We start from the raw sequence: 17,308 nt of genomic DNA, 5'->3' as shown, positions 1-17,308 counted from the left end.
GATCACAGTTCACTGCAACCTCAAACTCCCGGGCTCATGCAATCCTTCTGCCTCAGCCTCCCGAGCAACTGGGACTATAGGCACACACCACCACATCCAGCTTTTATATATATACACACATATATTTTTTTGGTACAGACTGGATCTTGCAATGTTTGCCTAGGCTGGTCTTAAACTCCTGGCCTCAAGCAATCCTCCCACCTCAGGCTCCTAAAGCACTGGATTACAGGTATGAGCCACAATGCCTGGCACTGCTCTTTCTATTTAACACTGCCGTCTGCCTCCACCCCAGCCCCTGCCCACAACTCCCAAGTCCCCTTATCATGTGTGAATTTAATTTTTTAAGATCATTGCAAATTCATATGCAGATGTAAAAAATAGAGCATTTCCATATGAACTTGACTCAGTTTCTCTCAAAGATAGTATCTTAACTATAGTACAATACCATCCGTATTACCTTTTTTTCTTAATATCACTTTCTAATACAGGCTGAGTAGCCCTTATCCAAAATGCTAGGGACCAGAAGTGTTTCAGATTTCAGGTTTTAGAATATCTACATTATACTCACCCAATTCAGCATCCCTAATCCAAAAATCCAGAATCAAAAATGCTCCAACGAGGCTGGGCAGAGTGGCTCATGCCTATAATCCATTCAAGCATTTTGGAAGACCGAGGCAGGCAGATTACTCGAGGTCAGGAGTTTGAGACCAGCCTGGCCAACATGATGAAACCTCATCTCTACTAAAACTACAAAAAATTAGCCGGGCATGGTGGCACACGCCTATCATCCCAGCTACTTGGGACGCTGAGGCAGAAGAATCACTTGAACCTGGGAGGCAGAGGTTGCAGTGAGCCGAGATCATGCCACTGCACTCCAGCCTGGGCAACAGAGCAAAAATCCATCTCGAAAAAGAAAAAATAATAAAAATAAAAATGTTCCAATGAGTATCATGTTGGCACTCAAAAACTTTAGGATTTTGGAGCATTTCAGATTTCAGACTATAAAAAATATATTCATAATACACAGGTTGCATAACTTATGTATATTTATACATAAATATATTTATAATACCTGTGTATTATACTTCTCACAGTTGTTTATTATCTATTTACCCTCACTAAAATATAAACTCCTCGAGGGCAGGAATCACTATTAGAATTGTGTTCACTGCTATATACCAAGCACCTAGAACAGGGCCTAATCTGTAGTAGGAACTCAGTAAATATTTGCTGAATGAATCAAAGCACTGTACTGCACCTCCTCTTCTAAGAGAAAACAGACCAGCTCTTCAAGAGACCATCTTAGTAAGTAAGAGTACTCTGAAACATCAGGGAAACGTCACACTCACCCATGGTGACATAAGGCAACTTATCAGTTGATCCGTGAGGATAGATGCTGTACAGGTGAGGTCCAGTAACATCTACTCCTCCTAAAACTAGGGCTGCACCAATGTAACCTTGATACCTGGTGATGAGAGTATGCATAAGAAAAAAAACATGAGTCCACAGAGCATCACTGTAACTTAGCCAAAAGTTGCATGAGAAGTCAGACAACAAAAACAAAAAGCTTTCTTTAAGACTGTTTCATTAAGGGGTTATTGTTTGGATGGTAACAAAAAAGGGAAGGGAACATTAGATGAACCATCTACTATCAGCCAGTATAAATTATGTGTGGCACTCCACACACCTCATTTCAGCTCAGCCTCACAGCCCCCATTATTATTATTATTTTTGAGACAGGGTCTCACTCTGTCACCCAGGCTGGAGTACAGTGGTTATTATCATGGCTTACTGTAGCCTCAACCTCCCCAGCTCAAGCAATCCTCCCACCTCAGCCTCCTGAGTAGCTGGGACTACGCCTGGCTAATTTTTGTATTTTTTTGTAGAGATGGGGCCTTGCCATATTGCCCAGGCTGGTCTCAAACTCCTAGACTCAAGCAGTCCTCCCACCTCGGCCTCCCAAAATGCTGGGATTACAGGTGTGAGCCACCACACCCAGCCCACAGTACCCTTTAAAAGACAGCATTATCATTCCCATTTTAGAGAAAAGAAAACCAACCCAGAGACATTAAGAACTTGCCCGGTCTCAAAATCAAATTGGGTTGACTCCAAAGATTATCAGCACTTTTCCCATCACACCTCTCTGGGATCAGCACATACTCCACCTCCAAAGTTAACAATGAGGTGCTAAGCTCAGCTGTTCCACTATTCAAATTATCAACCTAGCCACAAAGGCGAGGCATGGTGGCTCACACCTATAACCCCAGCATTTTAGGAGGCCGAGGTGGGCAGATCACTCGAGTCCAGGAGTTCAAGACCAGCCTGTGCAATATGGCGAGACCCCGTCTCTACAAAAACTACAAAAAATTAGCAAGGCGTGGTGGCATGCACCTGTAGTCCCAGATACTCGGGAGGCTGAAGTGAGAGGATCCCTTGAGCCCAAGAGGCAGAGGTTGCAGTGAGCCATGTTCATGCCACTGCACTCCAGCCTGGGGGATAGAACAAGAGTTGTCTCAGAAAAAAAAAAAAAAAAAATCAACCTCACCACAGCCCAAACAGAAAAACAGCTCATGGTGAAACACCTTTGCCTTTGAATTAACCCACATTATAATCATATATATGAACGCATATCCAAAGAAAATATTTCATCATTCAGGAAAGTGAATATTAAAATAACTCCATGATAGCCTAAGAAACCACTGCTATTACACACAGGATAAACTTACACTTCTTCAGGAACATCACAGGAATACATTTTCCACCCACCCCATCTCCATTTAATTGTGCACATATTTGTTCCTTTGGACCCTTTTTCCCATTTCTATAGATTCCTCTCCCTGTATTTGGTACAGTTTTTTAACACTAGAATTGCTGTGCTAGATAAACATGCTGGATTTAAAGTTCTCCACTGTGAGCCCTCAGCTCTTTGGGAAGAAAAACAAAACCAACACATACTGAATTTGCCAAACAATGTAATCATTAAAACTGTTACAAATAAATTAACACAAGAACCAAAGTCATAACTTTGTCTGAGACATAGCCGCCCATCCAGAAGTGCACTAAGTAAACAGAACAGTGGTCCAATACTTGCCCTGTTCCTCGATTACCAAATTGTTATTTCAAAAAGAACCTTCCATTTATAAGTAAAAACTTCAAGAACTTCCTAGGAAAAGATTTTAGAAGTAGTCTAAAAAGAGAACAGAGCCCCAGACAAGGGAAGAAACTGGTTCAAGGCCACACGAGCTAGCAGCAGGGTGAGACTAGGGCCAAGGGCTCCAGGAAGAGAAGCCACAATCGCCCAGTCCCACCACCCTCAACTAGTTCAGTGCCTATTCTACTATGCCAACTGTCTACTGAACAGGGTATTTAAATAAAGTCAATAATAATCAGCTAGTTGCCTTCTAAGCTAAAATATAAACTGTTAGATGCCTTTAAAAGAATCAAGATGTTTTCGCAAATTATTGAAATCGTTAAAATTTCAGTAATTTACTGATCCAGAGATTCTAGCAGGACTCTATTCTAAGGATATAAACAGATAAATATACAGAAATGAATGCACAAGGATGCTTACAACAGCATTGTTTATGATGATTAAAAAAGTGGAAACAGGCAGAGGGAGAAACGGCTAAACTGATCCGGCTATACAACAGAACATCACACAATCATTAAAAATCATGCTAAGCTCAGTCCGGTGGCTCACGCCTGTAATCCCAAAACCTAGGGAGGTCATGGCAGGAGGATTACTTGAGGCCAGGAGTTTGAGACTAGCCTAGGCAACACAGTGAGACATCGTCTACAAAAAGTTTAAAAAAAAAAACACAACAAAAAAATCAGCCAAGCATGGTGACATGGGCCTTTAGTCCCAGCTACTCAGGAGGCTGAGGCGAGCAGATGACTTGAGCCTAGAATTTTAAGGCTCAAGTCATCCGCCATGCACTGCTTTTAAGTGAGCCATGATCACACCACTGCACTCCAGCCTGGGCAATAGAAAGAGACCCTATCTAAAATAAAATAAAATTTAACAATCATGCTGCATTTTCTCCTTTGCTACTGATGGTAGCACAACGTTTGTCAAGGGAGAGCTCTGACAACATCTCTCAAAATGTTAAATGTGCAAAACTAAATAAACGTGCATTTATTCTAGAATACAGTCTAAGGAATTAATCACACCAGAACCCAAAGGTTCTATGTTCCAAAGCGTTCACAGAATACCTAACAATAGCTTAAATACCTTAAAATGGGCAATTTCATTAATGTTCAAAAATTGGTTAAGTTGTAACACAGCCACAAAACGGATACTATGACACCACCAAAAATTATGATACTGATTAATAGTTCTTAGGGTTTCATGGGTCACAGAGCCCTCTTAAAAACTGATTACAATTGTGGAAACTTTCCCCCATAAGAGTACACACAAACATTTTTGTCTGATTTCAGGAGAGTTACAAGTATTCGGAACTTCTCTATGGGTTCAAGAGAAAAACTCATCTACTGACTGGAACAATATTTGTAACATACTGTTATGTACATATGGGAAATTACAAACCAACACACAAACAGTTCATTCTTTTAAATGCATACATACAAGGATACATGTCTAGAACAAAAGGTATGAAAAAACAGATCTTCAAAAATTTACAGTGTATGTGTCTAAGTGGCAGAACATCAGGTGGCATTTACTTCCTTCTATCCAGGTTTCTAGCGTCTACATTTTTTTACAATTACATTATTTTTATACTTTTAACAACAGTTATTTTCATTTTGAAATGCCCTAGTATAGAACCCATTCAAGACACACTGTTAGGTGAAAAGATTAGGCTATACTATAAAGAGTCAGTACAACTATAATCCCATTTTTAAATAAAATATTACTGAACATATTTTTAAAACCTTGAAGGGTGTGTAATAATCTCTTAGCACTAATTGCTTCTGGGTGGCAGGAATTCAGGTAGTTTTTTATATTCTTTTTGTTTGTATCTTCCAGCTTTGTTTTGTTTTTACCATGAACATGTAATAGTAATATAAAAGGAAGAGAGGAAGGGAAGAACTTAGAAGACACAAGACTGGAATAATACACAGTAAACCAAGAGTGATGCTCCCTGAATGGCAAAATTTTCATTTTGTTCTTTGGGCTTTTCAGTATTTTCTAAATTTCCTACAATAAATGTACATGTTTATTAGAAAAACAGTTACAATGTAAGAGCCTCCACATATTCAGGTAATAGTTTCCAGAACACAGAACGGCATGTCACTAATATTTCTATGAAACTCAACAAGCAGGCTCTATGCCCACAGAACAAGCATTACTTCCATTACCTACATCGAGCCAGCAGAGGTGTGAGATAAAGGCAGTGCTTAGGTAAGGGAAAAGAGGTCACTTCTGTTTATCAAATCTTATTTTCTCACTGACTCACATACATGGAAATGGGCAGTTCAGAGGAAAAAAAAAAAAAAGTACAGCAGTACCAAGAACACCTTGTATTCCTTTCCAGACTGAATTTTATGGGGCTCTAACTATGCAGTAGGCTCCGTAGTATGCAAGGTCAGAGCCTAGCTTCTTTATTCCTGTCCTCCTCAAAAGTCAGACAGACAGAAACTATAATCCCCATTTTATTGAGAAAGAATCACCCAAATTTACACAACAGTCAGTGCTGTAGGTGGGAGGTGAACCAAAGTTGTAAAGTCAAATCCTAAACTCTTTCCTTAAACCACTCTCATTTTATGTAACTCACCAAAAATGTAAGAGGACATAAAAGACTGTAACTATTATGCTGGTTTATATTTTTAAATGTTCCTCTCAAAATTTGATAAAATTTAACTTTTACAAACTATCTTAAACTAAAAAATGACAAAACACTGAAAAAAGAGACTAGGATTTTTTTTTTTTTTTTGAGACGGAGTCTCACACTTTCACCCAGGCGGGAGTACAGTAGCACTATCTTGACTCACTGCCAAGCTCCACCTCCCGGGTTCACGCCATTCTCCTGCCTCAGCCTCCCAAGCAGCCTAAGGACTACAGGCGCCTGCCACTACGCCCGGCTAATTTTTTGTATTTTTAGTAGAGACGGGGTTTCACCATGTTAGCCAGGATGGTCTCAATCTCCTGACCTCGTGATCCACCCGCCTCGACCTCCCAAAGTGCTGAGATTACAGGCTTGAGCCACCGCGCCCGGCCGAGACTTTAGAATTCTTAAAACATTCTAAAGTGATTAACAGAAACATGTGCTAGATTATTTTGCTAATTGTTTTAAATGACATTACAAGGAATCTTGAAACATTCTATTTGCGGCAATTTTAGAAGCTTGAAAATTGCCTTTATTACATAGACACATTGTGTAGAAAAAGTTTTCAAAAAAGCCTTACATATAATGTGCCAAGCAAGCCACCAGAGGGAGCTTTATATTTAAAATTAAAATCCACAAATCTCTTCAGAAATCTAATCAATAGGTGTGCTTTAACAAGTTCTACTCACTGTACTGGAAGAATTTGGTTGGCAATAATTCTCCTGGATTAGAACAATATGTACACAAACACAAAGCAGCAATTGGGTAGACTAGGCTTCCTATACATATGACTCTAGGCTTTGGTCTCATTTGTAAAATGGGAACTATACTACTGGCCTTGCTACAAGGCTACCCTCAACCTCATATACACCACTGAAAACCCACAGGCCATGCTAGACACACAGAGGAGGACCCGCAAATTCTCAGGAAGGCCAGGGCCCTGAAGGGAACAGTGAAGTGAGCCAGGCAGAGAATGTGACAGAGCACCCACTCCCACTTCTAAGGCAACATCCACCAATGAGTTCCCGAAGATTATGACCACGTGTTTCTGAAGGTTTTCAAAAGACAGAAATCTAGACTTTTTTTTTTTTTTTTTTTTGAGACACAGTCTTGTTCTGTCATCCAAGCTAGAGTGCAGTGGCATGACCTTGGCTCACTGCAACTTCCACCTCCCAGGTTCAAGCGATTCTCCTGTCTCAGCCTCCCGAGTAGCTGGGATTACAGGCAAGTGCCACCACGCCTGGTTAATTTTTGTACTTTTAGTAGAGACGTTTCACCATGTTGGCCAGGCTGGTCTCGAACTCCTTACCTCAGGTGATTCGCGAACCCTGGCCTCCCAAAGTGCTGGGATTATAGGCATGTGCCACTGTGCCAAGCCAAAATCTAGACTTCTAATTCAAATCTACCCATTTATAATTATTAGCCACTATTTAAAAAAAAAAAAAAAAAAGCCGTATGATCCAAATAAATTTCTCTACAAGCTGATGGCCTATAAGCCACCAGTTCAAAATCTTTACTGTCTATCCATGCTCCCCTTTAATTCTCACAACAACCCTGCTAGGGGCAGGTATTATGATATCCATTTCATATAGAAGGAAAAAGGCAAAGAATATGTTAAAGGTAAGGCAGGTCCCTAAAGGAGAAGCCAGTATTCCACCCAAGACTAAATGCCCAGGGTATTTCTCCTATAATCACTGCTTCTCTTATGAGAAGCAAATAAGAAAATGTACTTTGAAAACTCCCAAGACCCATACAAACATAAGGTAATGACGCAATTATTAAAGGAGAAAGAGAAACAAAACTACTAATATGAGCTGTGAGTCAGCAGAGAATGAAGGTCAGGTCATAGCTCCTATCTCAGAGTTAAAAGGATGAGATCGTGCGTAAAGCACTTTAACATAGGTCCTGAAACAGAGTAAGAGATAGATAAAGGTTGGTTAATATTAATATTATCATACCCACTGACAGCCAATTATAAATACCACTTTTCATTCATTGTTATTTTGCCCCTAAAGGGGGCAGGGGGCAAGGGGAGACACTCATTTGGCTTTGTGTTTATGGGGAGGAGAGAGTAGTTTCACAATACAAATTCATAGTTCCTCCAGCTATAACTCTCTTACTATGAGCAAAAAAGTTTCTTACCCAGTAATATCCCTATGCTTCAGGAAATGACTCAACTGGTGACATGTGATTTACTCATGAAAATAATCAGGCCCCAGAAATTCAAATGCACTATCAAAAACCATTTAAAGTGGCTCTTTAACATAACAACTGATTTATGGAACAAAATGTGTATTTCTGAAGGCTTTTTTGCTACTTTCTTGGCTTCTCCTGGCTGAAAAAAATCTAAGATATGAGCAAAAGATACCACCAGGAATCCCCATTCTGGAAACTTACCTGAAAAGCATCTGCTTCAGCATCCGATTGGCTGTCACAACTCTGGGAAGACGGCCAGTGGAGAGGGAGTGGAGCTCCAAGTTGGAAGAAATGAGCTGGGTTGTCATGTCTGTGTCTGCAGCTGTCCCAGCACCACAACAACTGAAAAATCCAATTAGAAACTCAGTTGAAATCCAATTATCAGAGGGCTCAATTAGAAGTAGGGGTTCTTGGATAACTTCCAAGAAGTCCAGGTACCCAGAGAGATGTTTTTGGGTACATCTATGCTGTAACTTTTCTGCTTAATCAACCTTAACTGAACAGAAAATTAAGAAAATGCATCTAGTTATACGCAAATATATTATCTATGGCCCAAGGGAACGTACGAAATTATTGGTTTCTGTGATAAGACTATGCATTTCATTAATGCTACAAATATATCCAAGTTGTACAGAAGTGCAAGGTGTGTTAAAAGTCTTGCAACTCAACATCTACCAAGTACTTACTATCAGATACCAGTTATTACACTAAGCACTAGGAATAAAGAAAATATGACAGGACTTGTACTGGATTTCAAAGTTGAGTGGAAGACACACAAGACGACGAAAATTATAATACGTCATTTAATACACTGTAGTAACATAGGTACAAAATGCTACGGGAAACCAGAGGAGAAAGCAATTGATTCTGATCATTAAGAAAAGGTTTCAGGCTGGGCATGATGGCTCATGCCTGTAATCCCAGCACTTTTTGTGAGACCCAGGCGGGATGATCACTTGAAGCCAGAAGATCAAGATCAGCCTAGGCCACATAGTGAGACCACATCTCTCCCAGAAAAAAAAAAAAAAAAACTAACAAGACATATTTTTTTAAAAAAAAGAAAAGGTTATATATGAGCTGGAATAAAATGGAATAAAAACACTCTACAAGCAGAGAAGGAAGAGTTTCTAAATAGAATCTCACATAAGCAACAGTGGAATAGCTTGGAGATGAGGGAAACAGGGACAGTTCAGATGACAGTTCAGATGTAACTGGAGCACAGGGTGATGGCAACTGAAAGAGAGGCTTGAAGGGTAGGCTTTCCATGGACTGTGCAAGGCCACAGAATTTTGATTTTTATCCTAAAAGTCGTGTGGAAATGTGACAAGTCTCATGAAAAGCTTTTTAACAAAGGGACGTCATCAGATCTATGTTTTACAAAATCCAATACGGCAGAGGAGTGAACAATAGGATGCCTAAGAGAAGCAAATTAAACAACTGCAAAAGTTCAGCTAAGAAAAAAGAACCTCTATGGTTCAAGTTAATGTTTGAAAAAAAAGAAAGAACCCAAACTAGAGCCTTAGCAAAGGAAAGGATAGGAGGGAATGGATTCAAGAGGCACAGGGAGGGCAAAACTGGCTACCAATTCATTTGGAGACTGAGCAAAGAGCGGACTTGAAGATGACTAGCTTGGGTAACGGGTGGACGGAAATGCCATTTAAAGGAGATAAAAAATACAGGTTGAACAACAGGTTTTAGTGAAGAGCACAGGAAGGTCAATTTTTACCCTGACACGTCTGAAAATAAAAGAGTTATTCAAATGAATCAATACTTACTAAATATTAGGAGATATGAAGTGTATTTTTGAACAGTTCTTGTCAGCAACAACCATCCCTTCAGTTGCTCTTGTATCTGCTCCAAGAACTATGCCATCCTATTGAGAAAAAAAAAAAAGTTTTTAAACAATATTACAAATATAAACCAACCACAACTCTCCATTCTACTTTAGGGAATACTATGTTGGCCATACCATGCTCCCCTAATCTCAAAACGCCAAACAAAACTCATACCAAAAATATTGTGCTACACTTTCAGGATTTAAGAAACAGTTTCTTAGTAAATGCTACTAATTGAATCCTGAGTAGGTAAGAATTATTCCCAGTTTCAAGTGAGGCTCAGGTGTCTAGTGAATTCCTTGCAAATCAGAGCTAATCTGGAAAAAACCTGGATTAAGACTCAGGGATCTTCCCATTAAAGTAGCCATCACAGTCAATTTCCTTTTAAAACATGTTGCTCTTCCTTAAAACAAGTTGCGCAGGTAATCATTATCTCTTTTGACGTTTACAACAATTTAAGGCAGGAGTTGTCTCCATTTGATGCATCTGAAGGAGACCTGTGAGAAGGAAAGCCAGCTGCCCGAAGTTGGAATCAGCATTATAGAGTTCAAAGGTGAGACAGACCTGTCTAACCCCAAATCTCGTGATCTTCCATCACATACTTTGGCTTCCTAAACTAGTAATTAAGAAGCTAACTGACCTGTTAAAAAAAAGAAAAAAGAAAAATAAAAAACTCAGCAAAGTGAGGAAAGCACATAAACTGTTAAGAAGCACACAAAACCAGACAAAAGCAGTCCCTCCTGAAAGACGGTCTCCTGATGTATTCTATAGTATTTGCCTTTCCAGACCGAGCCGGGAGAGACAGAGGAAGCCAAGTGTTCTGATTCCTGTTACCGGTTCAGTCACTGCTGCTCTTACCCTAACCTGGCTTACCTTATAGACCACGCCAGCGATGGTCGTGCCAGTTTTCCGGGCCTTTGGAAGCTTGTACCCCCTCTTGGCAAAATCGGCTTCCAAGACGGCATTCCTGAGAGCAAATGAGAGAATCAAGTGTTGAAGGACAGGACCACATCGCGCAGCACTGGCATGAAGAGTGCCTAACAGAGAACTCAGTAAAGCTGCTATTTGTTTTCACGCCCATCTGTTCAATGAATCCTCCATCAGCACTGTTCTCCCGTTTTCCAACGAAGACAGTCTCAGAGAGGGGCCGTGACGTGCCTTAGGAGACGGAGATAAACGGTGGCCGAGTGCGCTGTGAAGGTGGGAGAGCAGACCCGGCTTCAGGAGAAACCCACGCCCAGGCCCTGATTCCCCTGAGTCACACGGGCCGCGGGCCACAGGCCCCGCCATGCACTCTTCCCTCAGAATTCTCGTATCAGGCCTTGGCCCAGCTCCCACCCGAGCACCGCACTCTTACTCCCTCCCCGAGCCAAGCCCCAGGCAAGGCCGCACCTGCGACAGTTATCAAAAGAGAAGCCTCCAACCGGTGGAGCATACACCGACACAGCCGCCATCTTCCCAAGAGAGCACTTCCGGGCCGCAGACGGGCGCAAACCAAAAGATCCGAGCACTTCCGGCGTCGCTGGCAACTGGGGCTGAAGGGGCGGGGCAAACGCCGCACTAGACCGATTGATCTTAGAGATTCTGGTTCCTAGAGAAGCCAGAGATGTTTGAAGTATATCGCCCCAAGTGGCAGGGAGGAGAAAGTGACACCCGGAACGAGGAAAGGACTTGTCCAAAGTGAACGCACCGGCGACCAGGTCTCCTGCCGCTCAGACTGGACCTGCTTCTACCTTTAATTTGGTTCTGCGGTGCTTCGGAGACAGACACACCCAAGTCCCAGGCACAGCCCCACACCCCCTTGCATTAAGCAAGTCTCTTTAACTCTCTGAATCTGTTTCCTCCACTATCAGATGGAGATTACACCTAGCTCAAAAGGCTGCTGTGGAATGGCCGTAAGTCTGTGAAAAGAGGCTCAACATGGTTAGTCATCGCAAAGCATGCTCGCAAAGCATGACCACAGCGAGATCCCACTTCGCACCCACTGGGATGGCCATAAACAAAAAGACAGAAAAGCGCAAAGGTTGCGAGAGTTCGGAGAAATTGGAACCCCCATACAGGGCTGGTGAGAATGCCAAATGGTGCGGCTGCTCTGGAAAACAATTTGGCAGTTCCCCCAAAAAGTAGTACCCTCTTAGATACGCACCTGAGAGGATGGAAGACATGTATTGGCAAAAACTTTCTACAAAGGTGAGGTAGAAGGCAGGACTCCGTTCAGAGATGGGGCTGAGATACCTGCCCAAATTGAGAACTAACTAAAACAGGGCCTGGGCGGAAGCTGGCTTCCCTAAAACTAGCTCACCAGTGCGCCAAGTCAGTTTACCGTTGCCATGGCAACACTCGTGCGTTACCGCCCTTTTCCATGGCAATGGCACCATGACCCAAAAGTTACTACTCCTTCCCTAGAAACGCCTGCATAAACCACCCCTTAATCTGCATGTAATTAAAAGTACGTATAAATATCAATGCACAACTGCCCTGACTCTACCTAAGAGGGTAGTCTTGCTCTGCAGGAGCAGTCATGGAGCTGTAACGCCGCCACTTCAATAAAGCCGTTTTCTTCTGCCTCCAACTTGCCCTTGAATTCTTTCTTGGGCAAAGCCAAGAACCCTTGTGGGCTCAGCTCCACTTCGGGGCTTACCTGCCCTGCGTCAAAAGGGGGTCTCATTGACCGGGTGCGGTGGCTCACACCTGTAATCCCAGCACTTTGGGAGGCTGAGGTGGGCAGATCACGAGGTCAGGAGACTGAGACCATCCTGGCTAACACGGTGAAACCCCGTCTCTACTAAAAAATACAAAAAACTAGCCGGGCGAGGTGGCGGGCGCCTGTAGCCCCAGCTACTCCGGAGGCTGAGGCAGGAGAATGGCATAAACCCGGGAGGCGGAGCTTGCAGTGAGCTGAGATCCGGCCACTGCACTCCAGCCTGGGTGACAGAGGGAGACTCCGTCTCAAAAATATATATATATATGTATTATGAATACACTAAAAACCACTGAGTTGCACACTTTAAAATGATTAAAATGGTGATTTCTATGTTAGGTGAATTCTATTTTATTTCTTTTATTTATTTATTTATTTTTGAGACTCAGTCTCCCTTTATCACCCAGACCGGAGTGCAGTGGCGTGATCTCGGCTCACTGCAACCTCCACCTCCTGGGTTCAAGTGATTCTTCTGCCTCAGCCTCCTGAGTAGCTGGGATTACAGGCTTACGCCACCACACCCAGCTAATTTTTGTATTTTTAGTAGAGACAGGGTTTCACCATGTTGGCCAGGCTGGTCTCAAACTCCTGACCTTAAGTGATCCACCCACCTCCGCCTCCCAAAGTGCTGTGATTACAGGCATGAGCCACCATGCCCGGCCAGTGAATTTCATTTGAATAAGGCTGCTATGAGTATTGAACATTGTACATGAAGACCATCTATCTTAGCATATAGAAGCTTCTTATAGTTGTTATTAATAATACATTCATTTCACCCTGTCAACAAACCTAAGAGGTAATTATGTAATTCAACTCATTTTACTGAGGGAATTGAAGGCTCCTTTTACAACCTGAATGACTATTGAATGAATTAATTTACTCACTAAACAAACATTTATTGAGCTCCTATTATGCGTCAGACATGGTTCTAGGTGCAAATGAATGAATGAATGCCATCCTAAGCACCTAGAACTAGTGTCTATCACAACTGCGTATTTAATAAACATTTGTCAAAGGTTGATTCCCTTTCATTACCTTTCTGAGTTTTCTGTTGAAATGAGAAAAATAAATTCATATTCTGCAGTTCTAGCCCCTAGTAACTCAGTAGCTGACCTTACTTGGAGGTATTCCAAATGGATTGAATTTGATTTGATATTACAGAGGTAAGCAAGTTAAAAAATGAGGTCACTAGGCCCTAATCCAACAGGACTGGTGTCCTTACAAAAGTTGGAAATTTGGGCCAGACGTGGTGGCTCACACCTGTAATCCCAACACTTTGGGAGGCCGAGGCAGGTGGATCACTTGAGATCAGGAGTTCAAAACCAGCCTGGCCAACATGGTGAAACCCTGTATCTACTAAAAATACAAAAATTAGCTGGGCATTGTGTTGGGTGCCTGTAATCCCAGCTACTCAGGAGGCTAAGGCAGGAGAATCACTCAAACCTGGGAGGCGGAGGTTGAAGTGAGCCAAAATCACACCACTGCACTCCAGCCTGGGCAACAGAGCAAGATTCCATCTCAAAAAAAAAAAAAAAAAAAAAATTGGCAATTTGGAGACAGACATGCACACAGGGAGAACCCCATATGAACATGAAGACAGAGACTGGAGTGATGATTCTATGGACCAAGGAATGCCAAAAGTTACCATCAAACCACCAGAAACTAGGCACCAGGTCTGGAACAGTCTCCCTCACAGATCTCAGAAGAAGCAATTTTGCAGACACCTTGCTTTGTACTTTCACCCTCCAGAATGGTGAGACAATAAATTTCTGGTGTTTCAGCCACCCAGATTGTGGTACTTTGTTACAACAGAGCTAGGAAACTCAGACACCTCCTGAGCTCACAGTCAAGGGGAGGAGAGGAAGTCTCAGCAAAGAAAGACTCCCAGCGCTGTGTGCCAACTGCCAGGCAGGGGAAGTATGGGAATGAGAGTAGGGGGCACGCAGGCTAGTGAAGCCTAGAGGTTCAGACAGTGTGGAGCCCATCGGGGCGACAAGGCAAGAGGGACAGGCACGTGGGCAAAGGCTTGAGATGTGCCAAAAACACAACAAAACCAAAAACCCTGGACATGGCTTTTAGGAAACAGCGGTGAGGCTTCTGCGGTGGCTCCTGCAGCCTCCGGGGGTGGTGGCAGGCACCTGTGTCCTGCTGTAGGGTCTCAGTGGGAGCTAGAGAAGCCAGGACCCAGCCAGGCGCGGTGGCTCATGCCTATAATCACAGCACTTTGGGAGGCCGAGGCGGGCAGATCACTTGAGGTCAGGTGTTCAAGACTAGCCTGGTCAGCATGGTGAAACCCCGTCTCTACTGAAAATACAAAAATTAGCCGGGCATGGTGGCGCACGCCTGTAATCTCAGCTATTTGGGAGGCTGAGGTGGGAGGACTGCTTGAACCTGGGAGGTAGAAAGCCAGCCGGCCAAGGCCCCTGGCACAGCACAGGCAGCTAGGGAAGTCATTGTAGAAATGATTTGTGACCTCGGTTTGTTTGAGGGGTCTTTCTCTTCCTACCTGGGTTTCTTTGGTATCTTTTTTTTTTCACGCCCAGACTGAGCTGAGGAGGGGACATGGTTTCCTCTTACAGCCTCTGGAGGTGGCCCCGCAGAGGCACCCAGAGCCCAGCAGAGGGCGACCGAGAGCCTCCAGCCGGCCTGGGCGTAGAGTACGGAAGTCAGGCGGGGATGGGGGCAGCCTCTGCACCTCCAGGCATGTGGAGGGCAGCCCTAGATCCCCAGCACTGAGAGACCCCCACTCAGCCTCCCTGCCCAGCATGCCTGCTGCCCCCTGGGACTGTAGCCCAACCCAGCGGGCCCTCCCCTGGGCCTGGACACAGTCCCGCTTCATCTGTGGCAGTGCTACCAATCCCAACTCTCCAGTGAAGCCACCACTTCTGCTCTGGATTTGGCTGGGTGACCTCAGGGGAGCCATCAGGCTCTCTGTGCCTCGGTTCCCAAATGACACTGTAACAACCAACAGTCCCTGAGGGCACTCAACATCCTGGGCTCGGACCCAGCCATTCTGTGTGCAAGATCTTATCATCACCCTGGGCACCTAGAATGTTCCAGGCAGTAGGAAAGCACAATCAAGAGACAGACACAAAGCCTGTCCTCAGGGAGCCGGCAGTCCCCAGGGACCGGGCATCATGGCCTCATTTTAGAGATGAGGCAACCAAGGCCTGGAGAGGTGAAGTCACTAGCTCAAGGTCACACCACTGATAAGTGGCAGAGTCGAGAGTCAAACCACAACCCTCCCAGCCCCAGACCACACACAGCACCACTTCCCCCACCCCTGACCATGAGCCTAACTGGAACCCAAGTTCCCTCGTATTTTGCCAGCGCACAGGTGGGGTTTCCTCCTCCAGGACTCAGGCCAGCTCAGCTACTTGCCAGCTGCAAGACCTTAGGCTGGTGTCTTCACCTCTCTGAAGCTTAGTTTCCTCATCTATAAAATGAGAGACTACTGCAGTGCTTACCCTGTCTTACATGCATCGAATAAGAGCACGCATTGTAAACTACACAACACTTCGTGTATTCATTATTTATTAAACCCTTCCTTGGTGCCAAGCTTGGTGCCAGCTCTGTGCTGGATGACAGCCTTGGGGGCATTGATCTAGGGTCTAGGCCTCCAGTTCACTGTGCTAAGTGCCCTAAGGGACACAAGCCAGAGCACAGCCAGGGAAAGAGCTTCCAAGTCTGCCTGAGGCTGCAGATGGGCACCCAGAGGACAAGAGTTAGCATCAAGACCAGAAGACAAGGGTGCATCTCATCCTACCGAGAGCTCAGCTGTGCGTGGCCCCAGCATCATCCTGGATTTTCCAAGGGCCCAATAAGCAGCACCCTGCTCCCCACCCACCCTGCAGGCTGCCCAGGAACCCGGCATGGGACAGGCCCTTGAAGGCCCACCTGTGTCCTCTGTCAGGATAAACACATCCAAGGGTTCACCCTTCAAGGAGACTTGGCCATCTTCCTCTTGCAGGGAAAGCAGCCCATGATGCTCCTGGTTGCTATGGCAACCGGGCCCTTGTTTTTCCTTCTTCATAAATAAGCTATAAATAGACAGGGCAGACCTGGGCGCCTTCCTTTGCATAAATTACAGCAGCTGCTCCAGGCTCCAGGGCCCCTGGCACAGCACCCAGGTGCTGAGCCTTGCTGCATGGGCCACAGAAACACAGCTCCTGTGGGAGGGGCAAAGCACAGCACGGGGCAGCGTCTCAAAGTGTGGATTCCCACCACCCACTCCAGACTCTACTGGGGCGCTGAGCAGATTTTGGGGCCCACCTGAGACCTTCAGAATCCCCACCACCATGAGCAGGGCCTGGGATGGGCGGGCCCTGAGTCTGCCAACCTCAGCCACTGGTGAGCAGGAGGGGCATGCCTCCCTTCTTCCCTTCTCCTCCATCCAGGGCCTGTTCAAGTCACAGTGAAATCATGAGAATACTCCCCACTTCCTCAGAGGGTTCGAACGTCCAAACACTCTCCCTACCTGGTTTAATCCTCATGTTTAACATCTATTTGCCAGATCCTTTCTCTATGCCAGGTGCTATGGTAAGCGCCTTCCATGCCACAACCCAATTCATTCACCCAAACACCATCTGAGGTTTCCAGCTTACAGGTAGGTGACTCCACTTGGAGACAGGAGGTGTAACACAAGGTCACGCAGTTGGTTAGTAAGAGAACTAGAATTTGAACCCAAGCCTGTCCTGGTCAAAGCTCATGTTCTTAATCTTGGCCTCTCCTTTCAGAATCAGAATTCCTGCCTGATTCTCTTAATAATTTCTGAGGGAGGGAACAGCAGGTAG

The 17,308-nt window shown here is 44.4% G+C and overlaps 1 protein-coding gene across 1 annotated transcript in view; it reads right to left on the bottom strand.

The window, feature by feature from the left end:
- The window catches only part of PSMB7 (proteasome subunit beta 7), a 61,949-nt gene extending 50,638 nt beyond the window's left edge, over positions 1 to 11,311 (bottom strand). Inside the window, exons 1-5 of the mRNA XM_025360661.1 lie at positions 11,207 to 11,311; positions 10,688 to 10,781; positions 9,755 to 9,852; positions 8,181 to 8,321; positions 1,350 to 1,465 (exon numbers count right to left, since the gene is read on the bottom strand). Of these exons, the coding sequence (XP_025216446.1) occupies positions 1,350 to 1,465; positions 8,181 to 8,321; positions 9,755 to 9,852; positions 10,688 to 10,781; positions 11,207 to 11,268 (511 nt within the window). The 5' untranslated portion in view covers positions 11,269 to 11,311. The remainder of the gene's footprint in view (positions 1 to 1,349; positions 1,466 to 8,180; positions 8,322 to 9,754; positions 9,853 to 10,687; positions 10,782 to 11,206) is intronic.
- Between the last annotated feature and the right edge of the window lie 5,997 nt (positions 11,312 to 17,308).

This window comes from Theropithecus gelada, chromosome 15, assembly GCF_003255815.1.
Source record: "Theropithecus gelada isolate Dixy chromosome 15, Tgel_1.0, whole genome shotgun sequence".
Lineage (NCBI taxonomy): Eukaryota > Metazoa > Chordata > Mammalia > Primates > Cercopithecidae > Theropithecus > Theropithecus gelada.
This window is presented reverse-complemented; position numbering and strand designations above follow the sequence as displayed.